The sequence below is a fragment of the Lutra lutra genome, chromosome 11, assembly GCF_902655055.1.
Source record: "Lutra lutra chromosome 11, mLutLut1.2, whole genome shotgun sequence".
In the NCBI taxonomy this organism is placed as follows: domain Eukaryota; kingdom Metazoa; phylum Chordata; class Mammalia; order Carnivora; family Mustelidae; genus Lutra; species Lutra lutra.
The window spans coordinates 62026063-62053895 of record NC_062288.1 but is presented as its reverse complement, the minus strand read 5'-3'; the positions used below and the strand labels follow the sequence as shown (position 1 = coordinate 62053895).

The 27833-nt window shown below is 40.8% G+C and overlaps 1 protein-coding gene across 3 annotated transcripts in view; it reads right to left on the bottom strand.

Annotated features, from left to right (window-relative positions):
- ZNRF2 (zinc and ring finger 2) overlaps positions 1-24005 on the bottom strand; it is a 100104-nt gene extending 76099 nt beyond the window's left edge. Inside the window, exon 1 of one of the 3 annotated variants that reach the window (XR_007121417.1) lies at positions 22617-24003. Coding sequence is in view for 2 of the 3 variants with exons in the window: in XM_047694482.1 (XP_047550438.1) it covers positions 22617-23079 (463 nt within the window). In the remaining variant the exon portion in view is untranslated. Of the gene's footprint in view, positions 1-22616 lie in introns of all 3 variants that reach the window. The other 2 variants (XM_047694482.1, XM_047694481.1) reach the window with 2 other exon arrangements.
- Between the last annotated feature and the right edge of the window lie 3828 nt (positions 24006-27833).

Sequence of the window (27833 nt, the reverse complement as noted above, 5' to 3'; positions counted from 1 at the left end):
TTTTATTTATTTGAACAGATCACAAATCAGCGAGAGGCAGGCAGAGAGAGAGAGAGAGGGAAGCAGGCTCCCCACTGAGCAGAGAGCCCAACACGGGGCTCGATCCCAGGACCCCGAAATCATGACCTGAGCCAAAGGCAGAGGCTTTAACCCACTGAGCCACACAGGTGCCCCAAGAATTTATATACTTCTTGAGGAATTTTCACAGTATTTCAACTGAGAAAAGATACAGACAAGTACTCTAACTCCATTTCTGTAAAACAATGACCAGAAAATCCCTATATATGTGTATAAATTATATCCATGCATAGCACAAAAACTCAGAAGAAAAACACTGGGTTAGTTTATCTGGCCGATAAAGGTGTGGGTGGGGGGATAAAAAGTAAAGAAAATCCCCCAAAATTAGGTGTGCACCCATATACATATAAAAAGACTAGTGTACCAAAGTGCCATGATTTATTTATCACAGGGAGTGGATTTTCAGGTAGTTTTTTTATTCTGCTACACTTTGATGTATATATTGGTATACATTATTTTATAGCCAGGAAACACCAAAGTAGATATTGTCATTTTGGGCAAACTATTTCTGGGCTCTGGAATAAACAATATTCGAATTGGTAACATCTATACAAAAAGAGCCCTGGTTGGTCAGTTTACAAAGTAGAGAATAAATCACATACTACACCAGGAAAGCTTTTCCCAGGTATATGCTACTATCGGGGCTTCTTAATAGCAATGTGCATACGAATCACCCAGACTTTTTAAAATGCAGAATCTGTTTCCATAAATCTGGGGTGGGGCATGAAATCGTTTCTAAGAAGCTCCTAAGTGAAGTTAATACCTTGGTCCAGAAACTGAACTTTGATTAGCAAGATGGTAAGCACCTGGAATGCACTAGGCCCTGTATTAGGCACTTTTGCAAATATTGTATCATTTAATCTTTATTACAACCTTCTGAAGCAGATTTAATCATCTCCATCTATTTAAAAAAAAATCATCTCCATCTATAGATGACTAAGCAGAAGTTCACAGGGCCACAGAACTGATGACAGAGAGAAATAATGCCCCTTGGTTATTTTAGTTAATGAAACCCCCCCACCCTTGGAAGCTCTTTCTTTGCCGAACACAATTATTTCCAGCTTTTAAGATACCTTCTTCAGCAGAAGAACATCAATATCATAATCTATCAGTTCTGAGTTTGTATCTCAAGGCAAAATGGAATCGCAAAGCCCATAACAAAAGAGAGCACAAGGTATGGTTCCTCGGCCAAGAGCGTCAGCAACACCTGGACACTTGTTTAAAAAGTGCCAATTTTCATGCCCCATCCCAAACTTACCTGAATCAAAAACTCTGGGGGTGGGAGTGATTCTCATGCCCACTAAATTGTAAGAGCCACAGATCATCAATAAAGGATTACTGGTGGGGGCACTTGGGTGGCTCAGTGGGTTAAGCCTCTCTCTGCCTTCTGCTCAGGTCAGGATCTCACAGCCCTGGGATTGGGCCAGGCATCAGGCTCTAGCTCAGCAAGGAGCCTGCTTCCCACCCCACCCTCCCACACCTCTCTGCCTGCCTCTCTACCTACTTGTGATCTCTGTCATATAAGTAAATAAAAAATCTTAAAAAAAAAAAAAAAAAAAGGATTACTGGGGGGGGGAGCAAAAAACAAAGAAAAGGTTACTATGAAATTAATTTGGGAAATGACGAATTAAAATTAGTTACTCTAGATTTCTTTACTACAGAACCTTAATACGTTACAAACTTGCCTGTCTACAAACTCTCCCTTCCAGCAGAATCTTAGGAGAGCAGTGTTCAATAGGATCAAACTGCCCATGATGTCCAAAGTTGGTTTTGCTTCCCGGGGCCAGGGGGCTAATGGCATATACTCAGAGTCAGACAGACTTGAGTGTGAATATGAGCTCTGGAATTATGAGTAATGGCAGCACAGCAATTATAATTGTAGCCATGATGATGACATCACTACCAGTTCCTTTCTGTTTACAGAAATTACCTGTGTATTACTGTACCTACACGGCAATACACAAGAAAAAAGAAAGCAGTATTCGTACTTGCCAGAGATAGCCAACTTTTAGAAAATGGATAAATACCTCCTGATCTTTTTTCTTCATTACATATATAAACACTCATTTGGTAACAAAATCACCAAAACAAATCCCCTGTCACTTTTATAATTGTTTGGTTCCAAGCTATCTCCCACTAGACTCTGTGCTTCTTGGGACAAAAAAAATTTTTTTTAAGATTTTATTTATTCATCTGACAGAGAGAGATCACAAGTAGACGGAGAGGCAGGCAGAGAGAGAGAGAGAGAGAGAGAGAGAGAGGGAAGCAGGCTCCCTGCTGAGCAGAGAGCCCGACTCGGGACTCAATCCCAGGACCCTGAGATCATGACCCGAGCTGAAGGCAGCGGCTTAACCCACTGAGCCACCCAGGTGCCCCCAAAATTGTTTTTCAACTTTGCATTCCCAGTACCAGAAAGTCTACCTAGCCCACTGCACAGGCATTATTTAATGACCAAGTAAGTAAAACAACAAAGAAAAAAATCAGACTATATATGATGGTAAGAAAACAAGTTTCCACCACACTCAAATTTAAAGTCTGTTAAAACACAAAAGAATGTCTAGGCTTTGTTGTGTGGTCTTTGCTTATGAAGTCCACTATCACATTGTCATATATAGTATAAGAAATATTCTTCTCTAGTCCCTTCTATATATATAACACTTTTTAAAATGTTTTAAGACATTAAGTATGTGCATATAAAGCAAAAGCAAAGAATAATGTCAATGGGATGGTAGTTAATTTGGTACCCAACAGATCTCAACTTTTTGTGGAGAACGCTTGTCAAATTTCCCAAATTCCTCTATAGCTCCTGACTCTTGGAGGAAAACGGCTTCCAGAACACCAAGGAAATGATGCTGAGAGCTCAAGTTCACCACCACCTCTGAAAAAAGTGAAAAGACTTTCTTCTCTGAACAAGCAACAGCAGGTACCTTTCTGCAAGTACCATTATGACTCCCTTTAGTGGATTATCCTAAAAAAGGACACTCTCTCTAGGCAGCTGACCTAATCATTTCTTCTTATACAGTCATTTTAATTACCTTTTTGGGATCTGTAATAATGGAATTTGCCTGTACTAGTATATTCAGATCAAAAACATAGACTTTTTAAAAAAATTTAAAATCCTTATTATTCTATCGTTTATCTTGGAAACTGAAGTCCATGAAACATAAAGCTACTTTTGACTTCTAAGTAGAATTTGTTCTATTACCCATGAGTCTTCCAAAATATTTAATATATCAAAAGCAAATGCAGCTGTGTCCCAGACTGCTTTTAGCAATTTTTACTAGCTTTTTAAAACCACTGTTCCTCAAAGTGATGCATACACATACATATGTGTATGTGTGTGTACACACACACAAACACACACACACACGGAATATTACTCAGCCATATAAAAGGAGAGTTTGCCATTTGCAACATGGACAGACTTGGGTATAATGCTAAGTCAAGTGGAAAAGGCAAACACCATATGATTTAATTTATATGTGGAATCTAAAAACACAAATGAACCAGACTTTCAAATGCAGAGAGCTGGTGGCTGCCAAAGGGAAGGTGGATAGGGGGATGGGTGAAATAGATAAGGGGATTAAAAGGTACCAACTTCCAATAATAAAGTCGTGGTGAGGTGCCTGGTTGGCTCCATCTGTAGAACACGTGACTCGTGATGTCAGGGTCATGAATTTGAGTCCCACATGGGGGCAGAATTTACTTAAAAATAAAAAAATAAAGTCATGGGGATGAAAAGTACAACACAGGGTATATAGCCAACAATACTGTAATGGTGTTGTACAGTAACAGATGGTGACTATATTCATCATGGTGAGCACTGATAATGTACAGAATTGCTGAATCATTATGGGATACACCTGAAACTAGTACAACACCGGATGTTAATTATACTTAAATAAATAAATGAGCCGGGGCGCCTGGGTGGCTCAGTGGGTTAAAGCCTCTGCCTTCGGCTCAGGTCATGATCCCAGGGTCCTGGGATCAAGCCCCACATCGGGCTCTCTGCTCAGCAGGGAGCCTGCTTTCCTTCCTCTCTCTCTCTGCCTGCCTCTCTGCCTCCTTGTGATCTCTGTCAAATAAATAAATAATTTTTAAAAATAATAAATAAATAAATAAATAAGCAAGCCAAACTCAGAAACAGAAAGAATGGACTCCCAGGACTGTGTGGTAAAGGAAATGAGATGCTAGTCAAGGTATGTTTTAGGGAATTAATGTACACCTTGGTGGCTACCGTTAATAGTCCTGTATCACAGACTTGAAATTTGCAAAGACAGTACATCCAAAATGTTCTCTTGAAACGTCTGGGTGGCTCAGGAGGTTAAGTGTCTGCCTTCAGCTCAGATCCATGATACCGGGGGGTCCTGGGATCCAGTCCCACATTGGGCTCCCTCTGCCTGTCACTCCCCCTCTCTCTCTCTCGGAGACAAATATAATCTTTTAAAAAAAAAGTTCTCGGGGCGCCTGGGTGGCTCAGTGGGTTAAAGCCTCTGCCTTAGGCTCAGGTCATGATCTCAGGGTCTTGGGATTGAGCCCTGCATCAGGCTCTCAGGCTCTCTGCTCAGCAGGGAGTCTGCTTCCCCCTCCTCTCTGTGCCTGCCTCTCTGCCTACTTGTAATCTCTGTCAAATAAACAAATAAAATCTTGGGGGGGGGTGTGGGGGGGAGTTCTCTCGACCAAAAAAAAAAAAAAAAGGTGTGATGAAAATGTCAACTTTATTTTGCTAATCAATTTGTAATACATGTGTATCAAATTATCACTCTGTACACATCAAATTTACACAGTGTTATATTTTAAAAATATATATATAAACTCCTTCTTATAATTACTAAAGGACTCCCAGCTGAGGTTTTGCCATTCTTGAGACCTTTCTGAATCCATGCAGCTCAATACAAAAGGCTAGAACAGAGGAACAGATCCTTCTCCTCACCTGTTATCAGCTTTGGTTAATCTTGGTTTCAGAAACTTGGTATAGTCTGTCTCACTATCCTAAGAGCCTTAACTCCCTTTTCTAATTCCTCTTGCATAAAGGCTAGAATTTATTTCAGGCCCAGCTGTTATTTGGGGAGTACAGGTAAATTGTACACAGAACTTAGTATGATTCCTGACTCACTTACACTTCTTAGACTTGCATGAAAACAAAAACATGTTACAGGCAAAAAGAAAGTTATGACTGGCCATTTGCCTACTTAATTTTTTAAAAGATTTAGACTCAACCAAAAACATAATAAAGTACCAACTCCTGAGTTTTTGTTCAACCACTTATCTATATTCCACGGACATGTAAAATTTCCCTCGTACTTGGAAATATTGATCCTAAAAATAAAGTTCTTTGAATTTTGTCCTTCTCCTGATAATTGGCAATTTGCAAATAAATCAACCACTATATCCCACTTTGCTATAGTGAATACTACCTAAAACATTAAGTATCATCTAAAAACTTTCCTAGATAATTTAAAATTAAAGAATAGACAAAGTAGGAATAACTTTTAGCATTAGCTTTTAAATTAAAAAGTTTATCTTGTATCTAAGATATTCACACAATCACACCTTCTACCATGTTATCTATCATTAACACTGTATATTCTTCGTTTCAGTGTGCATATTATAGTGTTGTACAGTAATCCCGGACGGAATGGCATGAAGGGACAGAGCAGAGAAATGGGAGCAGCAAGAAAAAATTTCATTAATCCTTCCGGTGTCTCTCATTTCTAACTTACTTTACAATTACCCCAAACACAAAAGGGTACATGTTGTAGGACTCCATTTATATGAAGTTCAAGAAAGGGCAAAACTAATGATAATATAAACAGGTAATACTAAACAGCCTCTTGGAAGTAGGGTGGGAATGATTGTAAAGGAGCATAAGAGAACATTTGGGGTGAAGAAAATGTTCTCTATTTTGATAGTTATATTACACAGTGTATTGTCAAATGTATTTGTCAAAACTCTTTAAACTGTACACTTAGGATCTGTGCATTCCAATGTATGCAAATTAATCCTAAATTTTTAAAAAGGGAATAAAGTAGTTACTTCTTTTCCACAAAGCGGTCAGTTCTCCATGATAAGAAAATCAGAGAGGGGGCGCCTGGGTGGCTCAGTGAGTGAAGCCTCTGCCTTCGGCTCGGGTCATGATCCCAGGTTCCTGGGATCGAGCCCCGCATCGGGCTCTCTGCTCACCGGGGAGCCTGCTTCCTCCTCTCTCTCTGCCTGCCTCTCTGTCTACTTGTAATCTCTCTCTCTGTCGAATAAATAAATAAAATATTTAAAAAAAAAAAAAAAAGAAAATCAGAGAGGGCTCAGGAAAAAAAAATTAAAATAAAAAAAAATTAGAAAAGAATGTGACGGTTACCCTACTTGATGAAAACAGGATCCGTGTCTGTTACATTCACTACTGAACAGCACCTAGCATGTGGCAGAAGCTTAATACTTTGTTTTACATGTTAAATCTCAAATACAAGAACTACACAAAAATATCAAAGAACTTTAGCAAAAAAAAAAAAAAAAATTTAAACTGGCCATGAAAAAAATTTGTAGACCAATGGTTGTTAATTTAAAAACATGAATTATTCCTCCAAACATTTTACATTAACCACAAAATTTTGTGTTATCATTTCAAAAGCTTTACAGACTACCTGAAGTTTATCCTATGAACTCAATGACCAAAAGACTGTAAGAACATCCTTCCATAACTAGACTTTAGTATTTAATATGAATAAAAATGACAACTCTGCTTTGAATTAAATTTAAGAGACCATATAAGGTTATCACTGCATTTTTTTCCTTTTACTTTTTTTCCAATTCTACCAGTTCATTCATTTTATATTGTTTCATATTTGTGAAGCACTCATTTAACGGTCTTTTAGAAAAATAATTTTTTTTTTTTTTAAGTAAACTCTACCCCCCCAATGTGGAGCTTGAACTCATGGCTCTGATATCAAGAGTCCCATGCTCTACAGACTGAGCCAGCCAGGGACCCGGGAAAAAGAACTCCTAACTTTCTTTTAGATACAACAGCCAATACAGAACACTTCCTCTATTTTTTTCCAGTTTCGTATCATTTTTTTTCCTCTCATAATGATAACTCATTATGAAAGCAAAAATACTTCATTTCCCTTAAGCAATGAGGATACTGAAGAGTTTTCATGGTGTGGTAGGCAGAATAATGGCCCTCCAAATAGGTCTACAGCCTATTCCCTGGAACCACGTTAGGTTACATGGCGAAGTCAAATTAAGGTTGCTAGTCACTGATCTTAAAATAGAGAGATTATCCTAGATTACCTGGGTAGGCCCAACTCAATCATAAGGGTCCTTAAAATGTGGAAGTGAGGCAGAAGAGTTAAAACCAAAGAGAGGTCAGTGTGAGAAAACTTGGGCCCATGTTGCCCCTCCCTGTGAACACAGAGGAAGCGATACGGTTGGTCTCTGGATGCTAGAAATAGACATGGAAACAGGTACTCCCTCAGAACCTCCAGAAGCAGCCTATAAACACCTTGATATCAGCCCCTTGAGACCCATCTTTGTACCTCTGACCTCCATAACTATACTACACTTGCCCTGTACTCTATTACAACATCCACAGGACTAATACACACGGTGAAATGAGGGGGGGGAAGAAACACTGATGTGATTCAGATTCATGATTTATATAGCTAAAAGCCAAATTCCTTAACATCTCAGAGGCTTAGTTTTCTCATTTATAAAATGAAAATTAGGTTCTCTGTGTATTGCAAAGTGTTACCTGATAATACAGAGTATCTAACTATGCTTTTATAAACTATAAAATATCTACAGATGTGAACTAGTAATATTATCACACAAGTTAACATTCATGCTGGGATATTTAGATAGAATTAATAAATATACGTATATAACTACGAGTTCTATAAACAAGGCTTCATTGATATTTATTGAAACTATGTGTTTCTGAGAGTTTTAGGCCAAAAAAATTAATATGTTTCTAAGAAATAACTTCAATGATTTTAAATAATCTCCATTTAAATTTTAAATAAGCTCTGTAAGAATAAGAAATTTTATTTTTTTTTAAAGATTTTAATTATTTGGCAGACAGAGATCACAAGCAGGCAGAAGACAGGCAGAGAGAGAGGAGAAGCAGGCTCCCCGATGAGCAGAGAGCCTGATGCGGGGCTCGATCCCAGGACCCTGAGATCATGACCTGAGCCAAAGGCAGAGAGGCCTTAACCCACTAAGCCACCCAGGTGCCCCAAGAATAAGAAATTTTAAATAAGCCCTATGCCCAACGTGGGGTTTGAACCCACAACCCCAAGATCAAGGGTCTCACTCTACGGTGCCTGGGTGGCTCAGTCGGTTACAAGTCTGCTTTCGGCCCAGGTCATGATCCCAGGGTCCTGGGACAGAGCCCCACATCCGTCTCCCTGCTCCACGGGGAGTCTGCTTCTCCCTCTGCCCCCACCACCACACACTCTCTGTCAAATTAAAAAAAAAAAAAAAAAAAAAAAAGTCACGCTCTACCTACTGAGCCAGCCAGGAGGCCCTTCAATGGTAAATTTTAAATATAAGAATTAAATCTATTACATACTTCTATATTCCATGAAGAACACTTCATATAGCAATTTATAAAGATATAAACATATAATAAGTCATTATAATAGAGAATTTAATATTTATAGAATTATGTCACTTGGGAGTTATGGTCAATTTTAAATCAGCTTTAATAAAACAGAAGAGGAATGATCTGGATAAATACCATTCACAGAATTTTTTTTTTAATTAGTTATTACCTTTGGACTTCTCACACCATACTTCAACAAATACTCTCTTCTTTTTCCCATTCTTCATTACTCTCAGAGTTCAAACGTTCCCCCAAAATGGAACAGACACAAATGGGGGCTTACATAATTTAAATCCCTTTGAAACTAGATCCAATATATCTGAAACAGTTAAAAGCACCTTAAAAAAATCTTGCCATTAATAAAGGTCTTTTTTTTTTTTAAGATTTTACTTATTCATTTGACAGAGACCACAAGCAAGGGGAGTGGCAGGCAGAGGCAGAGGGAGAAGCAGGCTCCCCTCTAAGCAGAGAGAGCCAGATGTGGGGCTCGATCCCATAACCCTGGGATCATGTGAGCCATAGGCAGACACTTGACTGAGCTACCCAGGTGCCCCAAAGGCCCTTTCTTCTTCATTTATAGGAAACAAAAGACTTTTACATAGCATTTTAATAATTTAAATTCGTAACTCTATACCATTGGAACTGACACAATAAATCTAATTCATAAAAATTTAATCTTTTAAGTCAATAACCTGGGGGAAAATATTTAAAACCTATAAACCAAAGACTAATCTGCAGAATATATAGTGAACTACAAATCAATATAAAATAGGTAACGTAACAAAAAAAATGGACGAAGTCAATGAGTAGGGGATTCAAAAAAAGAAATACACACAGCTAATAATAAACACATGAAAAGATGCTTATTTTCACTAGCAATCAGGAAATGCATATAAAAAAACTTTTGAAGATTTTATTTATTTGACAGAGAGAGAAACAGAGCAAGCAGAACAGCAGGCAGAGAGGGAGGGAGAAGCAGGCTCCTCACCAAGCAGGGAGCCCAATGCAGGGCTTGATCCCAGGACTCCAGGATCATGACCTGAGCTGAAGGCAGCTGCTTAACCAACTGAGCCACCCAGACACCCTGCAAATCAAACTTTTTCATCAAGTGAAATGCAGGAAAAGGTAACATCTAATAGCAGCTAAGTTATGGAAAATTTAGTATTGTCATATAATGGTGCAAAATAATTAGTAGTGCCTCTGAGGGGGGATATCTATTAAAATCAGTAATCTATTCAATTTCCATTAAAAATTAAAGTATGTATACCATTCAACTAGAAAATTCTACTTCTAAATATGTTGTATAATAAACAATCTGTCTGGTCTTTGTTCCTGGGTTCCTGGCACAGAGCTTCTAAAACCCTTGGAATTTCCTGAGTGATAAGAATGTCTTCACTATTCATGAGCCCCCTGGGATCCCATGTGACTTTATGCTGCTAAGACAATTCAGAATAGAGGCTAGTCACCAGAAAGACCAAACCTCAGAGTAAAGGCTTGAGGGGTGATGAGCCAGGCCAACCTCTAGGGAGGAGAGGGAATGAGTGACTGAGTCCAACCATACGGCCAGTTTTTAACCAACCATATCTATGTAATAAAACCCAAATAAAAAGTCTGGACACCTAGGCTTTGGGAATCTTTCTAATTCGTGAACACACTGTTGCGTCAGGAGGGTGACACAGCCTGATTCCATAAGGAGAAGGCAGGAAAGCACCGTGTTCAGGATCCTCTCAGATTGCACACTATGTCTCTTCATTTGGCTGATCCTACTTTATATCTCTTATTAAAAACTATAGTCCCGGGCGCCTGGGTGGCTCAGTGGGTTGAGCCGCTGCCTTCGGCTCAGGTCATGATCTCAGGGTCCTGGGATAGAGTCCCGCATCCGGTTCTCTGCTTGGCGGAGATCCTGCTTCCCTCTCTCTCTCTCTCTGCCTGCCTCTCCATCTACTTGTGATCTCTCTCTGTCAAATAAATAAATAAAATAAAATAAAATAAAAACTATAATCCCACGTGTACCATTTTCTTGAGTCCTATTTATTCTAGTGAATTATCAAACCTGAGAAGTCATGGGACCTCCCCTCCCACCCCCATTCCTCCAAATTCGTAGTCCTTTGATCAGCAGTACAGGAGGCCTGGGAACCCCAAAATGTAGCTGAAGCTGAAATGAGGGCAGTCTTCTCAGGACACTGCCATTAAACCTGTGGAGTCTGACACTAATTCCAGATGTTTGGTGTCGTAACAGTACCTCCCTGAGAACAATCTGTACATATGCACATATTGATAAAGTTGTTTTTTTTTACAATACTGGAGAAGTGTAAACATCCCAAATGCTTACCAACATAAGAATGGTTAAAAATATTACAGTACATGCATATTATGGAATAGTAAGTATGCAGCAGTTGAAGATTTACAACAATTTATGTCCTCCCACATTAAAAAAAACTCCTAAACCCACTAACAAGAAATAAAGCAGCTTTTAGAAGAATATAGTAGGACCATGTTCTTGTCAACAATAAGTCTTTATCACAAAATCTCATACAAATGAAACTTTTTCTAAGTATGTAAATCAATTTATCAAAAAGTTACAAGTACACATACCAAAAAAATGGTAGTAGTGACATCTGGGAGTGAATGAGATCACCACAGAAGGAGTGAAAGTGACTTTCATTTTATCTGAATTATTGAAATTTCACAGAAATGGATTCGTATTTCTTAGGCAATTAGGAAAAACAAGAGGACTTCCAGCTGGAGACAACTGCCTGAATACATTTATCAGCCTCCCCTCAGTTCAAACAGCTTATTAAAATCATTAAAAATGTATTCATTTAAAAGGAATTCAGCCTTTAAAAGGACAGAGGGGGAAAAAGGAATATCGTTAGACTACGGGAAGAAAATGAGTGGGAACTTTCATCGCAGACTCAGGAAAGCAGAAAAGGAAGCTCATTTACGCAGGCAAAAGAAGTGGCAGGCACGAGGAGAGCAAAAAGAGAAAGATTTACTGCCGAGTCTCTTTCCAGTTATCATCCTTGATTTCCAGCAACTAGCAGCTGTTCCTCTCCCGGGCTGGAATTACGCTGGAGGTTTGTTATTTGGAGAAAGAAAATGTCTGGACTTGGGGATAACAGGAATAAAGACAGAGGTACCTACTGATAATGAAAATGGAAATTAAAGTACCGCACTGAATGTTACCATTCCTGACTTTCGTCTCACTCTGCTCCTACAACTAAGTTATAAAATAGTACATCCTGGGGCGCCTGGGTGGCTCAGTGGGTTAAGCCTCTGCCTTCAGCTCATGTCATGATCCCCACATTAGGTTCTCTGCTCAGCAGGGAACCTGCTTCTCCCTCTCTCTCTGCCTGTCTCTGCCTACTGCTGCCTATTTGTGATTTCTCTGTCAAATAAATAAATAAATAAATAATCTTTTAAAAAGTAGAACCTCCAGGCAAAAAAAAAAGAGAGAGAGGGAGAAGCCACTCTAGAAAATATGACCATTCCAAAAAAAAAAAAAAAAAAACCCAATAATTTAATTCCTAGGAATTTCTTAATTCCTAAGAAAAGAGGCCCAGACAGATAACTCCGCATACACAGACAGCTTCCAATGAAAATGAGTTGGGTTATCAGCCAACAATCACCAAACATCTGAAGAGAGAACCTAATTAAAGACTGAAGCCAAAGAGAAAAAGCAACTGGGAGGGAACTGAGTGAGTAACTGGAAGGAGGAAATGAAGCATATGCATACACAACAGGTTATCATTAATATTCTTAGAAAAAGATACTGTACCCTCAATATAGAACAAAACGTATGAAAAAACTCACACAAAAAAGCTCTCAGAAGCTAAAAAGATTACAGAAATAAACAAAAGTCAAGTAAAGAGAAGGTAAAAGTTGGGGGGAAACCCCCCATAAAAGGAACAAAAAACAAAGATATAAAAAAGAGAAAAAAAGATAAAGCAAAGGATCACTCTAAGTAGCCAACACTGAAATAAAGAGAGAAGAAAAAGGCAGAAGAAATAATCACAGAAATAATTCCCAAAAAACTATCCAAAATGATAGGTTAAGAGTTAGCAGAAAGGGCCTATCAAATACACAATGCAGAATGGATGAACACAGACCCATCCCAAGATCTATAATACTGTTCTTCCACTTAATACTATCTGCATTGTATTTCTATCATTTGCAACTGACAAGAAAATCTTAAGACTCTTTGACCACAATGCAATACTTCCAGGTTACAGTAAAAATAACAAGAGGGTAGCAAGAACAACAATAAACTTACCAAAGATGTTAAAGCCACTTTCATATAACTCCTAGGTTACAGAAGAAAAAAAAAAATCTAAGTGTAGTTAACAAAAACACTCAAGAGAGTTCACTTACTTAATAACGAAAATACTAAGTATCAAAAGCTATGGAAAATGACTACATGTACCAAGGAATAATCATCGCCTTAATGCTTTTATCATTAAAAAAGAACAAATGAAAAATAAAATTAACTGGGCACCTGGGTGGCTCAGTGGGTTAAGCCTCTGCCTTCAGCTCGGGTCATGATCTCAGGGTCCTGGGATCGAGGCCCGCATCGGGCTCTCTGCTCAGCGGGGAGCCTGCTTTCTCCTCTCTCTCTCTATGCCTGCCTCTCTGCATACTTGTGATTTCTGTTTCAAATAAATAAATAAAATCTTTAAAAAATAAATAAATAAATAAATAAATAAATAAATAAAATTAACTAAGAAGCTAAGAGACAGGCCCCTCTTGCTGGCTCAGTCAATACAGCATGCAACTCGACTTCAAGGCCGTGAGTTCAAGGCCCCCATTAGGTGTAGTGCTTACTTCAAAAAAAAAGAAAGGAAAACTAGAAGGGCACAATTAACTTTACAAAATGATTAAGAAAAAAAGAGGTAAGGGCAGTACTAATAAAAAAAAATCAATAATAAAAGTGGTAAAATTTATCATTCAAATCAAAAGCTGGCTCTCTGAATTACATGTAATAACTCATCATGTATATTATATGATTTCTTTGTTCTATTTTTCTCAGCTCCTATGTATACAAATAGTAGAAATTTATAAATAATCACAGGCTAATCACAATTTCAACAAAAATTAGGCATACAGATGGCCAGAATTTATTAAATTCAAATGATGGAATATACTTATTTTTTTGATACACTAAATTTACTGTAAAAAAAAAAAAAGAGCACTGAATAGAATAATGACTGATGGATATAACTCAAAATGAATCTACCAACCTGCCCTTTAGGTATTTAAAACCTCACTAGAGTTTTCACGGGGAGAAAAAAAATGAGATACTTCTGAAATTATACTCTGCTAGAAGTTGCCATTTCCAAAGGGCAATTCAGCAATAAAGATCCAAAGCCTTGAACAAATGCAGCTCTTGGTTCTAACAATCCCACACCTCTGATAAATTTTTAAGAACAGGAGAAATGTAAACACACACTTGCCAGGATTTTGACGGCACTTAGTATGTAACAGCACCCAACTGCAAATAAACCGTGTAAATTCCGCCTCCCCTTTCACTCTCACTCACTCCCTTCAACAGTTCATCCAGTTGGCTCCATCTTCTAAGAACAGGACATCCAGAGTCTGGCCACTCCTCACCACCTCCAGTGCCACCACCCTGGTAAGCCACTGTTACCTGAAAAGCCCTGATTTTTAACTCTTTTCTTGGCTCTTGACCTCTAGTGCCCACTCTCGAACTGTGGCCAGAGTATCCTTTAAAAGCCCAGTGCAGTTACGTTCATCTTCTGCTCAAAAGCTCTCAAGCATTGGGATGCCTAGCTGGCTCAGTCTGTAAAGCGTCTGCCTTCGGCTCAGGTCTTGATCTCAGTGTCCTGGGATCCAGTGCCACACTGGCTCCTTGCTCCCCGGGCAGCCTGTTTGTGCCTCTGCCTGAGGCTCCTCCCGCTTGTGCTCTCACTCACACTCTGACAAAGAAATAAAATCTTTTTTTTTTTTTTAAAGATTTTTATTTATTTGACAGACAGAGATCACAAGTAGGCAGAGAGGCAGGCAGAGAGAGAGGAGGAAACAGGCTTCCTGCTGAGCAGAGAGCCCAAAACGGGGCTTGATCCTAGGATCCTGGGATCATGACCTGAGCTGAAGGTAGATGCTTTAACCCACTGAGCCACCCAGGTGCCCCAAAGAAATAAAATCTTAAGGAAAAAAACAAACACTCTCAAATGCCTCTCCATCTCTCTCTAAAACAAATAAGTCAGAAAACCAGTCAGTGGTTACAGTAAGTTTTCTGATTTTGCCCCATCCCACTATTCTCTGCTCTCATCTACCACCCTCTGTACTCCAACAACGCTGGTTTCACAGCTGTTCGGGTTTCACAACTTCGCACCCCAACGTGGCAGGTGCATTCATTCCTCTGGGCCTTTCTAGTTACTGTTTCTTCTGCCTGGGTATGCTTTTCCTTTAGAGATCCCTCATATCTTCCCCCCTTCCCTCTGCTTGAATGTCAACCTTGTCAATGAGGTTATCTCCGAAAAATTAACATAGGGACAAAGTCTCCACCCCACAATGTCTACCCACCTTTCCACTCCATTTTTCCCATCACATTCAACACCCTTTGACACACTGTTTTTACTTGTTTACTGTCTCCCTCAAGTAGAACAGAAGGTCCATGAAAGCAGGGATAGGTGTTTTACTTCTTCATTTCTGTATCCTTAGGAGGGTGCATGGCAAAGTGGGTCCTCATTAAATATTTACTGAGTGAATTTTGGAACACTGAGCAGCCATCAAAACCATGTTATAAAAAAATTCAATGTCACAAAAGAAACTAATGAAGTGAAAAGAGCAAGTCATCAAAAAATATCTAACCCGGGGCGCCTGGGTGGCTCAGTGGGTTAAGCCGCTGCCTTCGGCTCAGGTCATGATCTCAGGGTCCTGGGATCGAGCCCCGCATCGGGCTCTCTGCTCAGCAGGGAGCCTGCTTCCTCCTCTCTCTCTGCCTGCCTCTCTGCCTGCTTGTGATCTCTCTCTGTCAAATAAGTAAATAAAATCTTTAAAATAAAAAAAAAAAAATCTAACCCATGATCAAAGAAGAACTCAAGAGAATTTAGACAGTATTTTTAACTGCATGTTAAAATCACTTCATAATTTGTGGGATTCAGCTAAAGCAGTTCTCAGAGGGAAATCTCTAGCTTTAAAATTTTATATTAGAACATCAATCACCAAAGTTTAAAATGAAAAGAAGATATATAGGATAAATGTTCCAAATTTTGTATCTAAGACATATATATGAAAAAGTAGACATCAACATTTGATTCTGGTTATTTCTGGCAGTAAGTTTACAAGTGATTTGCAATTTCTTGTGTTTTCCAGTATTTTCTGCATTTTAGTTTTCTCTCATGAACATGTATTATTTTTATGATTAAAAAACACTTCCATCACTTTTCCTTGGGTTTGATTCTAATCACTATCTCCTACTCTGCTTGTCTCTTAAAATTCTTGCTCCCCAGATTCCATGCTTGCTCCCCGGGTCAATTTATATTCATCCCTTAGTAAGCTTATCCATTTTTTGTCTTCACTTAGAATCTGCTGACTATTTCTCAAGTTTTGTAATGCCCTAAATTACTGATGTATATTTCCAACTGCTTAAAGGATACTTCTACATGGAAACCCTGAAGCCATTCAAAATTTAAGAGGCCTGCAAGAACTCATTTTCTAAAATTTTTTTCTTTCCTTTTTTATTTTTTAGATTGGTTAATGACATCACTATGCACTCAGGTTCTCAATCCCATCAGTTTTACCTAAGAAATCTCACTGAAACCTAACTTTTCCTCTCCTCCACCAAAGCTGTAATTTCAATAAGGAATCTTCCACCAATTATAGTCTAAGAGAGTTCTTATCTTCCTGCTCTCTCCCCACTCCTAAGAAGCAGGGGGTTTTTGTTGTTGTTGTTTTGTTTGTTTTTTTAAGATTTTATTTATTTATTTGACAGACAGAGATCACAAGTAGGCAGAGAGGCAGGCAGAGAGAGAGGAGGAGGCAGGATCCCCGCGGAGCAGAGAGCCTGATGCCGGGCTAGATCCCAGAACCCTGGGATCATGACCTGAGCCGAAGGCAGAGGCTTTAACCCACTGGGCCACCCAGGTGCCCCCTAAGCAGCAGTTTAATCATGAGTAGCAGTACACTAACAGTGTCCAGGCCAAGCAATGCACTCACTGCTCAGGAAGGTTGCCATCCGTATTAACTAGGACCATAGTGGTGCCTACTTTAAAACTTGGTTAAGGAAAACAAAGGTACAGCACTATAAAATCTTTCAACAAATGGTCCAAACACACTTTTCTAGTTTCATGTTCTCATCCTCCTCCTTACACCCTATAATCCAGAACCTTTAACTTTTCAATATACCCTATCAAAAGCCAAGGCTTCTGTGGCTTCTTCCTTAGTCTGGAATGTTCCCTGCCCCCCACCCCAAATACACATAGGACTGCTAAATCCTTGCAGTTCAAATGTTACCTGCCTCTATGAAGTATTCCTTACCTAAGAAGAGGATACCTTACAAAGCATTTTGTAACAACAGTCCTATTACAGCACTTGTTACAATGTATAATCATCTCAAATTCAACTGAGATCTGAGCAAGTACAGGAGAAATCTTGTTTGTACTCCTGAAAACTACAATGCCGGCCCCTTAAAAAAATAAATTCATGTTCACTGAAGCAACATTTACCACATACATCATGACAACTTTTCTGAAGTAGATAAAAAATGAATTTAAAAATAGTTAGAGCAGTTTTATGTTTGACTCGTCAACATAAGTCTGTAATCAACAGTGGATGGACTTTCGGATGGCCACACATGATCCCCGCCTTCTGACATTTACACCTGTCATTCCCTCTCCTTGAGTCTAGCAGGACCTGTGAGTTGCTTCCAACCAGGGGAAGAAGCAAAGCAGTGGTCTTTATGTGATCACATCTCCATAATGTAGCAGCAGCTTACCTCGCTGGGTTGTCTCCTTCGCTGCCTTTGAAGAGGCAAGATGTCATGGGCTTAGCAAATACAAGGAAATGAATTCTGCCAACTTGAGGCAGCTTGAAAATAGACCGTTCCCCAGCTAACTCTCTAAGTAACAACCCAGTCCTGGCATACCTTTGTTGCAGTCTTGCAGACCCACGCTAAACGGAACCCAGACTCACCTATAGAAACTGAGATAACAGATATGTGTTGTTTTGGACAGTAAAATGTATAAGACTTTGTTAATAAGGAAAATAGAAAACTTATTATCAAAACTTATGGTTTTCTGAACCCTTCGCTGTTTATACAAAAGGCAGGTTTTCTCCAATTTCTAAACACTTAAACAAGAGTAGAACAAACCTAATTCATTAGTTAATACCAGTCAAGTAAATGCACAATCAAGACATCTGGGGCACGTGGGTGGCTCAGTTGTTAAGCATCCGCCTTCGGCTCACGTCAAGATCCCGGGGTCCTGGGATCCAGCCCCTCACTGGGCTCCCAGCTCAGCGGGAAGCCTGCTTCTCCCTCTCCCATTCCCCCTGCTTGTGTTCTCTCTGTGTCAAATAAATAAAATAAATAAAATCTTAAAACAAATTTTTTTTAAGTACTTTGCTATATAAAACTGTCCCTATACTTTTTTAAAACCCATTTGCTAGTATACTCAATCATGCACATATCCGGTATATGCAGTTAAGTATAACGTTAAGGCAATTCTCCCTATAAACACAGAATAATCAATATTTTAAAAGCTTGTACCCAATTAACTTTATTGGTAACCAAAAAACAAGAACGAACCAGTAAGTAACCAGTAAGTGGTTACTGGTTACCAGGCAAAGCAATCAAACTGGAGGGGGCTGGGGACAGGCTGGAGGCACTATCCTTAGTACAAGGACCGGCTTTGCAACTACCAAGTACTCAGGTAAGGCACCTTTCATATCAGACGATGCCCAGTGCAACACAAACCACTCCTTCCTCCAGCCCACCTTCTACCCTGCAAACAAGAGAACTTTCAGGAGAAAAAAAATAATAAAAGAAAGCTGGAGATGGAAAAAGCAGGAAAAAAGAGAATTTTCAAAATAGTCCCAAAGCAAACTTCCAGGACAGAGCCCACACTTCAGCATAACAAAGCATACAACACCAGGTATCTCCTACAGTGTTTAAAGATATGTGGGACTACAATTGAGAAACATGAACCACCAGAGTTGTTCTTTTGGGCAGTGACCACCAGGTTGGTAATTAGAAGTGTAATTTTTCTTAGGAAGAAGGAGGTATTTCTCTTCTGCCACACCTCATGAAGGTTTTCAAATGAATAAAAGAAAATTCAGAAATAGGAAGTAGATTAATCACAGTATCCCAAATTCAAATATTTTGGCACCAGATACTGGTAAGAAGTGAATGACGGAGAATGATTCATTAACAATTAATGGAGATAATTCACTACCTTAAAAACCTGCATCTTCCTGGAAGATTAAGAGAAATCTGTCTAGAAATACAGACTTCATTTAACATATTCCCTTTTAAGAGATAACCCACACTCCTTCAACATAAGGAAGATGTTTCCTAAGTAACAGAAGGCGCATGAATTAGAGTCAGACTACTGAAACACTCAAGGTGACAACAGACCCTAACAGACTCAAGCCAATTAGGAGAAGGCAGAAACAACTGAGTACCACCAGTTAACTGTCTAGATTAATTCATTTTACACCTTCACTTCTAGACTCATGCATGGTTATGAAGCCCACATGCTACCTCTAGAAATAATCTCCATTCACTTGTATGGCTTTATAGTCCAATTTACCTTCCCTACCCTTGCTGAATCATTAAAGACTATCCTACCACCCATAACAACTGATTTTATGAACATTAACAACTTGAGAGTGGAAAAAATGTAGACCTAAAATAAAGCCAAAAAAATCCTAAAATACCACCGAGGCTTTTAAATATTAGCCTATATGTCACTAAAGGTCTGTTTTAAAACAAAGGTGATAGACAAGAGAAGGCTTTTGTCCACTTTAGTACTTCTAGACTTAGCAGTCCAAAAGAAATAGCAAAAATAAGAAAAACTGTTCAGTTCTAGGAAATGCTAGGATATTTCTTACAATGAATTTCTGTACACTAAAATATCAGAGAACTGAGTAAGATTGTATGCAGCTAAAATACTTACTCAAAACATAAAACCGACACAGAAAATCTGACTCAATTTGTAATTCATTACGATGAAACTACTAACAATTCAATTTGCTGGACTACTATTTTAAAAAAGAAAGAGAGTAGTATACTGTTTAGGTTTTCTGTAAGTTACATGACAGCCCAAAAGAGAAAAACAATTTTGCATCTTATTAGTACCATATTTTCTTATTACAAAATAACACAGATATCAATTAAGATAAGTTTTACGAAATTACAGCAAAACTTCCCACTAATTTGAAATAATTTTTCTCAATTTTCAGAGGGAATTACTTTACATATGCCCAAACATTTATACAATTTGTAACTGAATAAACACATTAATACTATAAGACATACTAAAATTAAGTCAATGTGAAGTATAATCAAGTCTAATTTTTTACAGTAAGATTCATTATCTGAAAATAAATATAAAATAAGACTCATCATCTGGCTTCCTAAATCTCAGGATGAGGAGAAATATGCTTCTATTAAGTTTCCCTGATAAACCTACCCAATGAAATAGAAATAAAAAAAAAAAATAGAAGTAAAGCAAATGCCAATAGAAAGATGTTTTTACAGTTTATTCCATATCCCTGTATCACCTAGGACTTAAGGTATTGACGTATTGATTTGAGTTCCTATCATGTAATGGGAACAAGTAATTTCTCTGATCCCCTTCCACACTCTCGCAACTGGAGTTCCTCAGCTGAAACACTAAACACAGATTATTTGACTGTTTTCTCGTATTTCAGAAGGATGTTACAAAACTAGAATCATTCTAAGAGCACGGGAGAAAAAAGCTAATTAGCTGTCATACAAGAGATGACTTAGGACATTAGGGCTCTATTCTCTGCAGAGACCTGATTAAGAAAGGCTGCCACAAGTTCCACAGTTATCACTGTGCTATTAGGCCCCAATCATCCTAACCCTGAAAGTACAAAAAGAACTAAGCGCACAAAACTAGGAACTTAAATAAGAAAAAGATAAATTTGCTCTACTTCTACTTTTACAAACCAGGTCTTTGTCATTTGCTAATTTACTATGAATTAAAATCCTAAGTGTCAAATATTTGCCGCCTGCTCTGAATGGAAGGTATTTATTTTCAGAAAATAAACCCATACAGATAAACTAACTCTTTGTTAAAGGAAATTATCAGCCCTTTAAGCAGGCAGCATATTGCAGTAAGATACTAATTTCACAAGCTTTTTCTCATTCCTTTAGCAAGCTTTTATAAACATCTTTTGATCAAAACCGCTAAATGCAAATTTTCACTTTAAAAAGATATTTTTAAAAACCAGCTTATCCTTTATAAATTAACTAAGCTCCCATTCTCAAGAAACTGTCTTTTGTTATTCCTCAGTTTAGTGACTATGCCTGTGTTAAGATCAAAATAATCTTCAACTGTGTTAATTATGATTCAATCACAGTAAGGAAAGCACTAGTTCTTTTTCTCAAAAACAGAAGTGTTTTTTTTTTAATGGCCCAACTTTAGAAAATATCAGTATTTTTCTTTACGCAGCAAAATTATAACAATTGGAATAAAGTAGTTCATAGTTGTTCTATACTGAATGTGCAAAGCAACATTAAAAACATGAACTAAACATGACATTCCCATTTTCAATATGCTAACATAAATACTGATACTACAGAGAACATCAGAACAGATAAATTAACATTACTGAACATTCCACTTCACCAACTCAATTTCTCACATATATAAACATATGAAAAAAAGGGCCACAAAAATGGAGGGAACCATTTCCTCACTGTTCCAGCTATGCTCACTTGTGAATTTATGTAATACAATAAAGCAGTGATACGGGGATGTTTTTCTTCTATAGTCAGCCTATCTAACCAGATAAAACTTCCAATGTCTTCTCCTGAACTGGGAAGGGAGAACTGTTTTTGATTCGTTTAGGGTATTAACCGTTTGAGGTAAAGTAAATCAGTCCTGGACGTTAACTGAAGAGGCCAAATTCGGTTTCCTCAGATCAAGTGCACCCTTCCTGTTTCTATCTCAAAGCACATCATTTTGCTTTAAAAATTTCCATTTATCACAAGTGACTTTTCCTGAACTCGTAGTCAAAGCACCTATGCTTTTGGCAGTTTCCCTAATTAGCGTCTCTTTAAGACACTGCTTTCAATTTTTAAAATGCCCTGTCCAAATTAAGCGGGGCTCATATTAACCCTTATCTAAAGTAGCAGTTCACTGGGGTCAAAATTACATTTTCCATCACACATTCAACCAATTAAACGCTATGCAGTAGGTGGGGCTATTTACATAGACTTAAGGATTACAGCTTTACGGTAACAGTCCAAAGGAGGTAACTCTCTCCTTTTTCAAATACTCTTATGTTCTTTGAGACCCTCTGACCTGGCCTTTAAAAGTGCTCACCGCTTGGGTCCCCAGTTAGAACGTTTGGCCACCAGTCTTCTCCTGACTTCCTGATACTGAAAGCTACCACCACGAGGGCTGTTGCATCGGTTTGTTTAAAAAACAATCTTTGCTCCGTCCACCCCAAGGGTAAAAGCAAGGGCTTCTTCCACTGGGCAGCCACTTTGAGGCGGGGAAGGCGGGGCGGGGGTTTACACACGTTGTCTAAAGAAAGCAAAGCCCGTGGAGCAGCGGGAGCGGCTCCGCCGGGGTTAAGCGGCGATTTTCCTCCCACAGGGGTGAGCCGGTCGCGCAGCGCGGCAAAGCCGCGGCGTTCAGGCTGAAGGAGAAAAGGAGAAAGGTAAACCCCGGCGCGGGCGCGGCCCACGTGCCGCCCGCGAGAGGCCCGGGAGGGGAGGGAGCCGTACCTCCAAACATGTGCGGCGAGAGATGAGCTGGTAAGGAGCCGATCACCAGACGCGGCCCGCCGGGGCCCCCGCTCGCCGGCCGGTCTCTGCCGCCGCCGCCGCCGTCCTCGGGGCTGCTGTGTACCGAGTCCTGCGAGCCGTACGGGCCGCTGCTGCTGTTGGGGATGCTGAAGGAGGACTGCGCCGCTCGGGCCGCCGACGCCACGCTCCCCACGGCCCCGCCGAGGGAGCGACTGCGCGGGGCCGCTGAGGCCGCCGCGGCACCGCCCGAACCGCTGGGCTGGTGCGCGCCGGGCACCTGAGCCGGAAACCTCCCGGCGGCCGCGGCCCGCGTCCCGCTGCTGCTGCCGCCGCCGCCCACGGTCCCATTGGTGCCTCCGCTGCTGCTGGAAGGTAGATCCGAGCCCGAATAGGCGCGGGTGCGGCCGTTAGCAGCGGCCGGGCCGCTCTGCTTGGCGCCCATGGCCGCCCTGCCCCGGGCCGGGGCCGCGCGCGGCGCCCCGGGCGCCGGGAGGGCGGGAGCGAGCGCAGGAGCGAGCGGGCAGGGCCAAGGCGCCGCGGCCGGCGCAAGGAGAAGCCCGCACGTCCAGGGCCGCCGCCCCGCGCCCCGAAGGGCGGTCGGCGCCCGGGGCGCCCTTGTGTTCGGGGGCGGCGGGCGAGACCGGCGGCCTGCGGGAGGTCTCGGGAAACGAGGAGACACGGAGAGGAAGGAGGTCGGGCTGCGGCGGACGCAGCTCGCTAGCTCTGGCGGGAGGGGCGGCTCAGGTGGCTGTGCGGCTGCCGCTGGTTTCGATTCTGGTGCGCCGCGACGGGTCCCTGCCGCTCTCTGCTGCCGTCGCCGCTCTCTGCGCCCCGGGCCTCGGTACCGCCTCCTCCCGGGCGGCCGCAGCTACCGCCGCCATCCTCCGGCTCTCACGGCAGCTCGCGGGTGAGTGGGAGGCGCCCGCCCAGACTCCGCCGGGGCCACCTTCCCTCCTCCCCCAGCCACCCAGCTGTTATTAACGGAGAAAGAGGAAAAACGGGTGGCGCGTGAGGGGAGGATGGAAGAGGAGAGGGAGGGGCGGCGCGCGCTTCCCGGCAACCGTCGCCGCACTCCCCCCTCCGAAGGGGGGAGGTTCTGGGCCACGAAGGTGGGGGTGCCCAGTGGGGGAGGAGGCTCCCCGGCCCTCGCACCGGAAGGCCGAGGAGCAGCGCGACTCCAAAGTGCACCCGGACTCGGGTGTTTGGGTCGCAGGCGGTGGCCCCACCCCCGCCCCCTCGCACCGCCCCGCGGATTGGCTTCCGCCGGCTGGGCCCCGCCTCTCCCGGCCGCGGCCTTCCCGCCCCGGCCCCGCCTCGCCAAGGTACAGCGGTGTGGTAGGTGCCGCCACCCGTGGACCCGGTGATGGACAGGTCCTCGGCCCCGCCCCCTCCCCCAGGGCGCGCCCCCTCTTTCACCGCGGGGCCTAAGCCGATTGGAGGGACGGAGCCCCTCGCGGCGCCAACCAAAAGGCGGCCCCTCCTCTCGCACGTGGCCTCGGGACCCTGGATTAGACCGCGTCTCCAAACTTCTCGTTTTCCCAGCTGGGGCTGAGAATGGCTGTGTCCTGGGTCCTGGCCCTCCAGTTTGGGTGGGTGTTAACCTGCTGGTTGGTGTTACTCGGAGTGTGTTTTTTAAATAAAACAGAAGCTCAGCAATGTTGATGATAAAAGACTTACGAAACGCGGAAACATAAATAACAAAGAATGCAGACGTCAACTCGATCTTAAACTTACCCGGTAAAACTGACCGTGGAGGAAGCGCAGTTGGAAGAACTAAAGATAATGCAGCCTGACCTTCAGTTGTACGGCAAAAAGCGTGGGGGCAGAGAAATCACCTGATTTAGGAGATCTGGGGTCTCGGTCTGGGATGGATCAGAACTAAATCACGGTGCAATGTGCAAACTTTACCTTTCTGGACTTTAATTTCCTGACCTAGGGCACCGACAGCTTTCAAATCCTGTAATTTCTCTAGGGGCACCTGGCTGGCTCAGTTGAGCCTGAGACTCGATCTCTGGGTTGGTGAGTTCAAGCCCCACTTTGGGTGTAGAGATTACTTAAATAAATAATAAAAATAATAAAATCCTGTAATTTCTCTAAAATGGAATGTAGCAAAATTCTCCTCCGTTCGTTTCTAAATGTGATACAGTATCTTGGTGTCAGAGCATGGTCTGGATATACATTGTGAAAGTTCCTGAAGTGTCCACTATGTGAAAATAATAGCAACTGGTATTTTTGTACGAACTCCAAAAATAAATACCATCTTTTTTCCACATTTGTAATGTCATTTATGTAATGATTTTCATCATTCAAGTATGAGAATTAAATTTTCAAACAAAAGTAAAGAATATATGTATAGATATAGATGTATTGTGTGTATATATAAAACATCTCAGAATGTATATGTATGCATATGTTTATCAGTGGATTAGTGTGTGCATATATATATATATATATATATATATATAAATGGAAAAACAAATCTACTCAATGCAAATCTAAAAATTCTTTCATCCTGTGTATGGGCTTACTGAAACCATTGGTCACTTGATAAGCAGAGAAAAATTTAAAAGGTTAAAGTGGTAACCAGAATGACAAGTTCTCATTCAGGAAGGTATTTAGTGATTTGATCTGATTTAACTTTTATTGAATGAGGCCTTCGGTGTAAAACTCTGGTTCGGCAGGAATATAGAAAAGTAACACACTATTATTTTAAAAAAAGGAATAAAGGACTTTTGCAAGTCTCTGAGGAGCTAACAATTGGTAAGTTAAAGGATTTCACAGTCCTCATTAGATACGAATTTTAAAAGTCTAGGTTACTATAATATGGAGCAAATGCCATTCAGTAGTTAAAGCTATTAAATGAAAAGATTAATGATAAAAACTGTATGGCTCTTAGTCATCTTCAGATTTAATTATATTTTGCTTCATCACATCCAAACTTAGTTTTATTTTTAAATCATTTTTACTCCGATGGTAATTACACCTTAAAGCACTCAACATTTATTCCTAACTAGGAAAAAGAAATCCCCTGATAGCACCAGGCTTCTAACATTCACATCATCCACAACAGCTGGAATTTTACATATGTCTGAACAATTGTTTGATTTATGTCCCTTCCTCACCAGACTAAATTCCCTGAGAGCATGGAAGGCGTGTGTCTTGTTTTAGTTTTAGTTTTAGTTTTTGTTTTTTTTTCTCACCATTGGCAGTGCTTGGCACACAGTAGCCTCTAGGTTAAGTATTTGTTGAATAAATGAGTGGCCAGAAAGTCATTTACAGGCTGAATGTTGGACATAGGAGAATAGAAATTGAAGCTGATTATGAAGCTCATAAAATATGTGTTTTGTGTTACTTGGTGCCAGGCGAAGCATTAGTCAAGACAAGCTAAGCTACACGGTGGAATCCAACTGCTAAACTTGAGGGCCATGATGCTGGGAAAGCCCATTGTGAGCTCACCTGGTCTACTCTCTCATCTCCCTTCAGACGGTTCCCCATCTGGGTGGCAATCTTGGGTTTCTCTTCAAGTGGTGGCTCAGGGACCCAGGCTCTTATGCAGTGGCTAAGCAGGCTCCCAGACTGCTCACAGAGCCCTTCACTAAATCCAGTGTACCTGGCTGGCCAAAGCAAAAGGGCAGACATTAAGAGAAGTTTCAGCCAAGTGTGGAAAGGTTTGCATCCCTTCTCCCCAGTATCCATGCTGGCAGAAATCGGTCACATGTTCTAACTCAACTGGAAAGGGGTCAGGAAATGCGGTCTTATGTGTGTACCCAGGGGGAAAAAAGGAAATATTTTGTCAAGCACATAGCAAGCATATCTTTGCTACACACAAGAACAGTTGCCTGTCAGATATCTAAGCTAGATATTAAATCTTAATGAAACATTATCCAATAAAAGTTAAGTTAGATGAAAAATTTCTAGTGATAGTTACTATTATTAAGCCATCAAAATGTGGTAAAGAAAAACAAATTTTTTGTGTGCATGCAGATCAGCTAAATTCTATCTACTTTAAATTGTGTTTCTAGAAATACCATCTAACAGAACTCTTAATTTAGCCATGTAGATCAGCAATCCTCAAAGAACAGGCTCCAGATTAACAGTATCTGCATTGCCTGGGATCTTGTCAGAAAGACAGATTATGGGGCGCCTGGATGGCCCAGTGGGTTAAGCCTCTGCCTTTAGCTCGGGTCCTGATCTCAGGGTCTTGGGATGGAGCCCTGCATTGGGCTCTCTGCTCGGCAGGGAGCCAGCTTCCCCCTCTCTCTCTGCCTGCCTCTCTGCCTACTTGTGATTCCTCTGTCTGTCAAATCTTAAAAAAAGAATGAAAGAAAGAAAGAAAGAAAGAAAGAAAGAAAGAAAGAAAGAAAGAAAGAAAGAAAGAAATTATCAGACCCCCCACCCCAGACCTACTGAATCAAAAAGTGCTTGAATAAGCCCTCTACAAGGTTCTGATGCCCACTAATGTTTGAAAAACACTGATCTAGATAATCACTGGTTAGTTTAAAAAAAGAATACCATATTAAGATGTGATCATCATTTTTGATTAAATGCCCTCTCCATATGGATGTCCCCTGTGACCCCACTCCGATCACACCATCACAGACTGACTTCAGCATCCCCACTGTTATATTAATGCTTCCTTCTCAGCATTGATCATGCTGTTGATCTTGCTTGTTTGTCACTAAACAGTGCGGTCCAAGAGAGGCTTCACATCCATCCTATACCCTGGCACCTAACACAGTGCCTGACACCTCTGATGGACAAGAAATGATCTGTGAATGAATAAATGAATGAATGAATGAATATTCTTACATGATTGTTTCTTGAAGGTCACACATGACCTTATCTTATACTTATCCTCCCTGACATCTCCTATGTGGCATATGCCCTCTCCCCCTTTTCTCTCTGGGTAGGCCTGTTTGATTCTTTCCCCATGAGGATTCTGGAGTTAGAAAACCTTGGCTTGTAATGCTCTTTCCTTGGCCCTCTTCCTTCCCCCAAACAGGAATCCACATTAAGCTGTCAATGTGTTTTATCATCAACCAAACAGATCTGGCTTCACATAAAATTTGTCTCTTCTTATTATACCCTACCAGTTCTTCAAAAATTCAAAGTGCTGTTTCATTTAAATCAGTACACATGGGTGTACATCCAAATCTAGAACTGAAACAAGTTTTATGAGCTCATAACCCATGCACC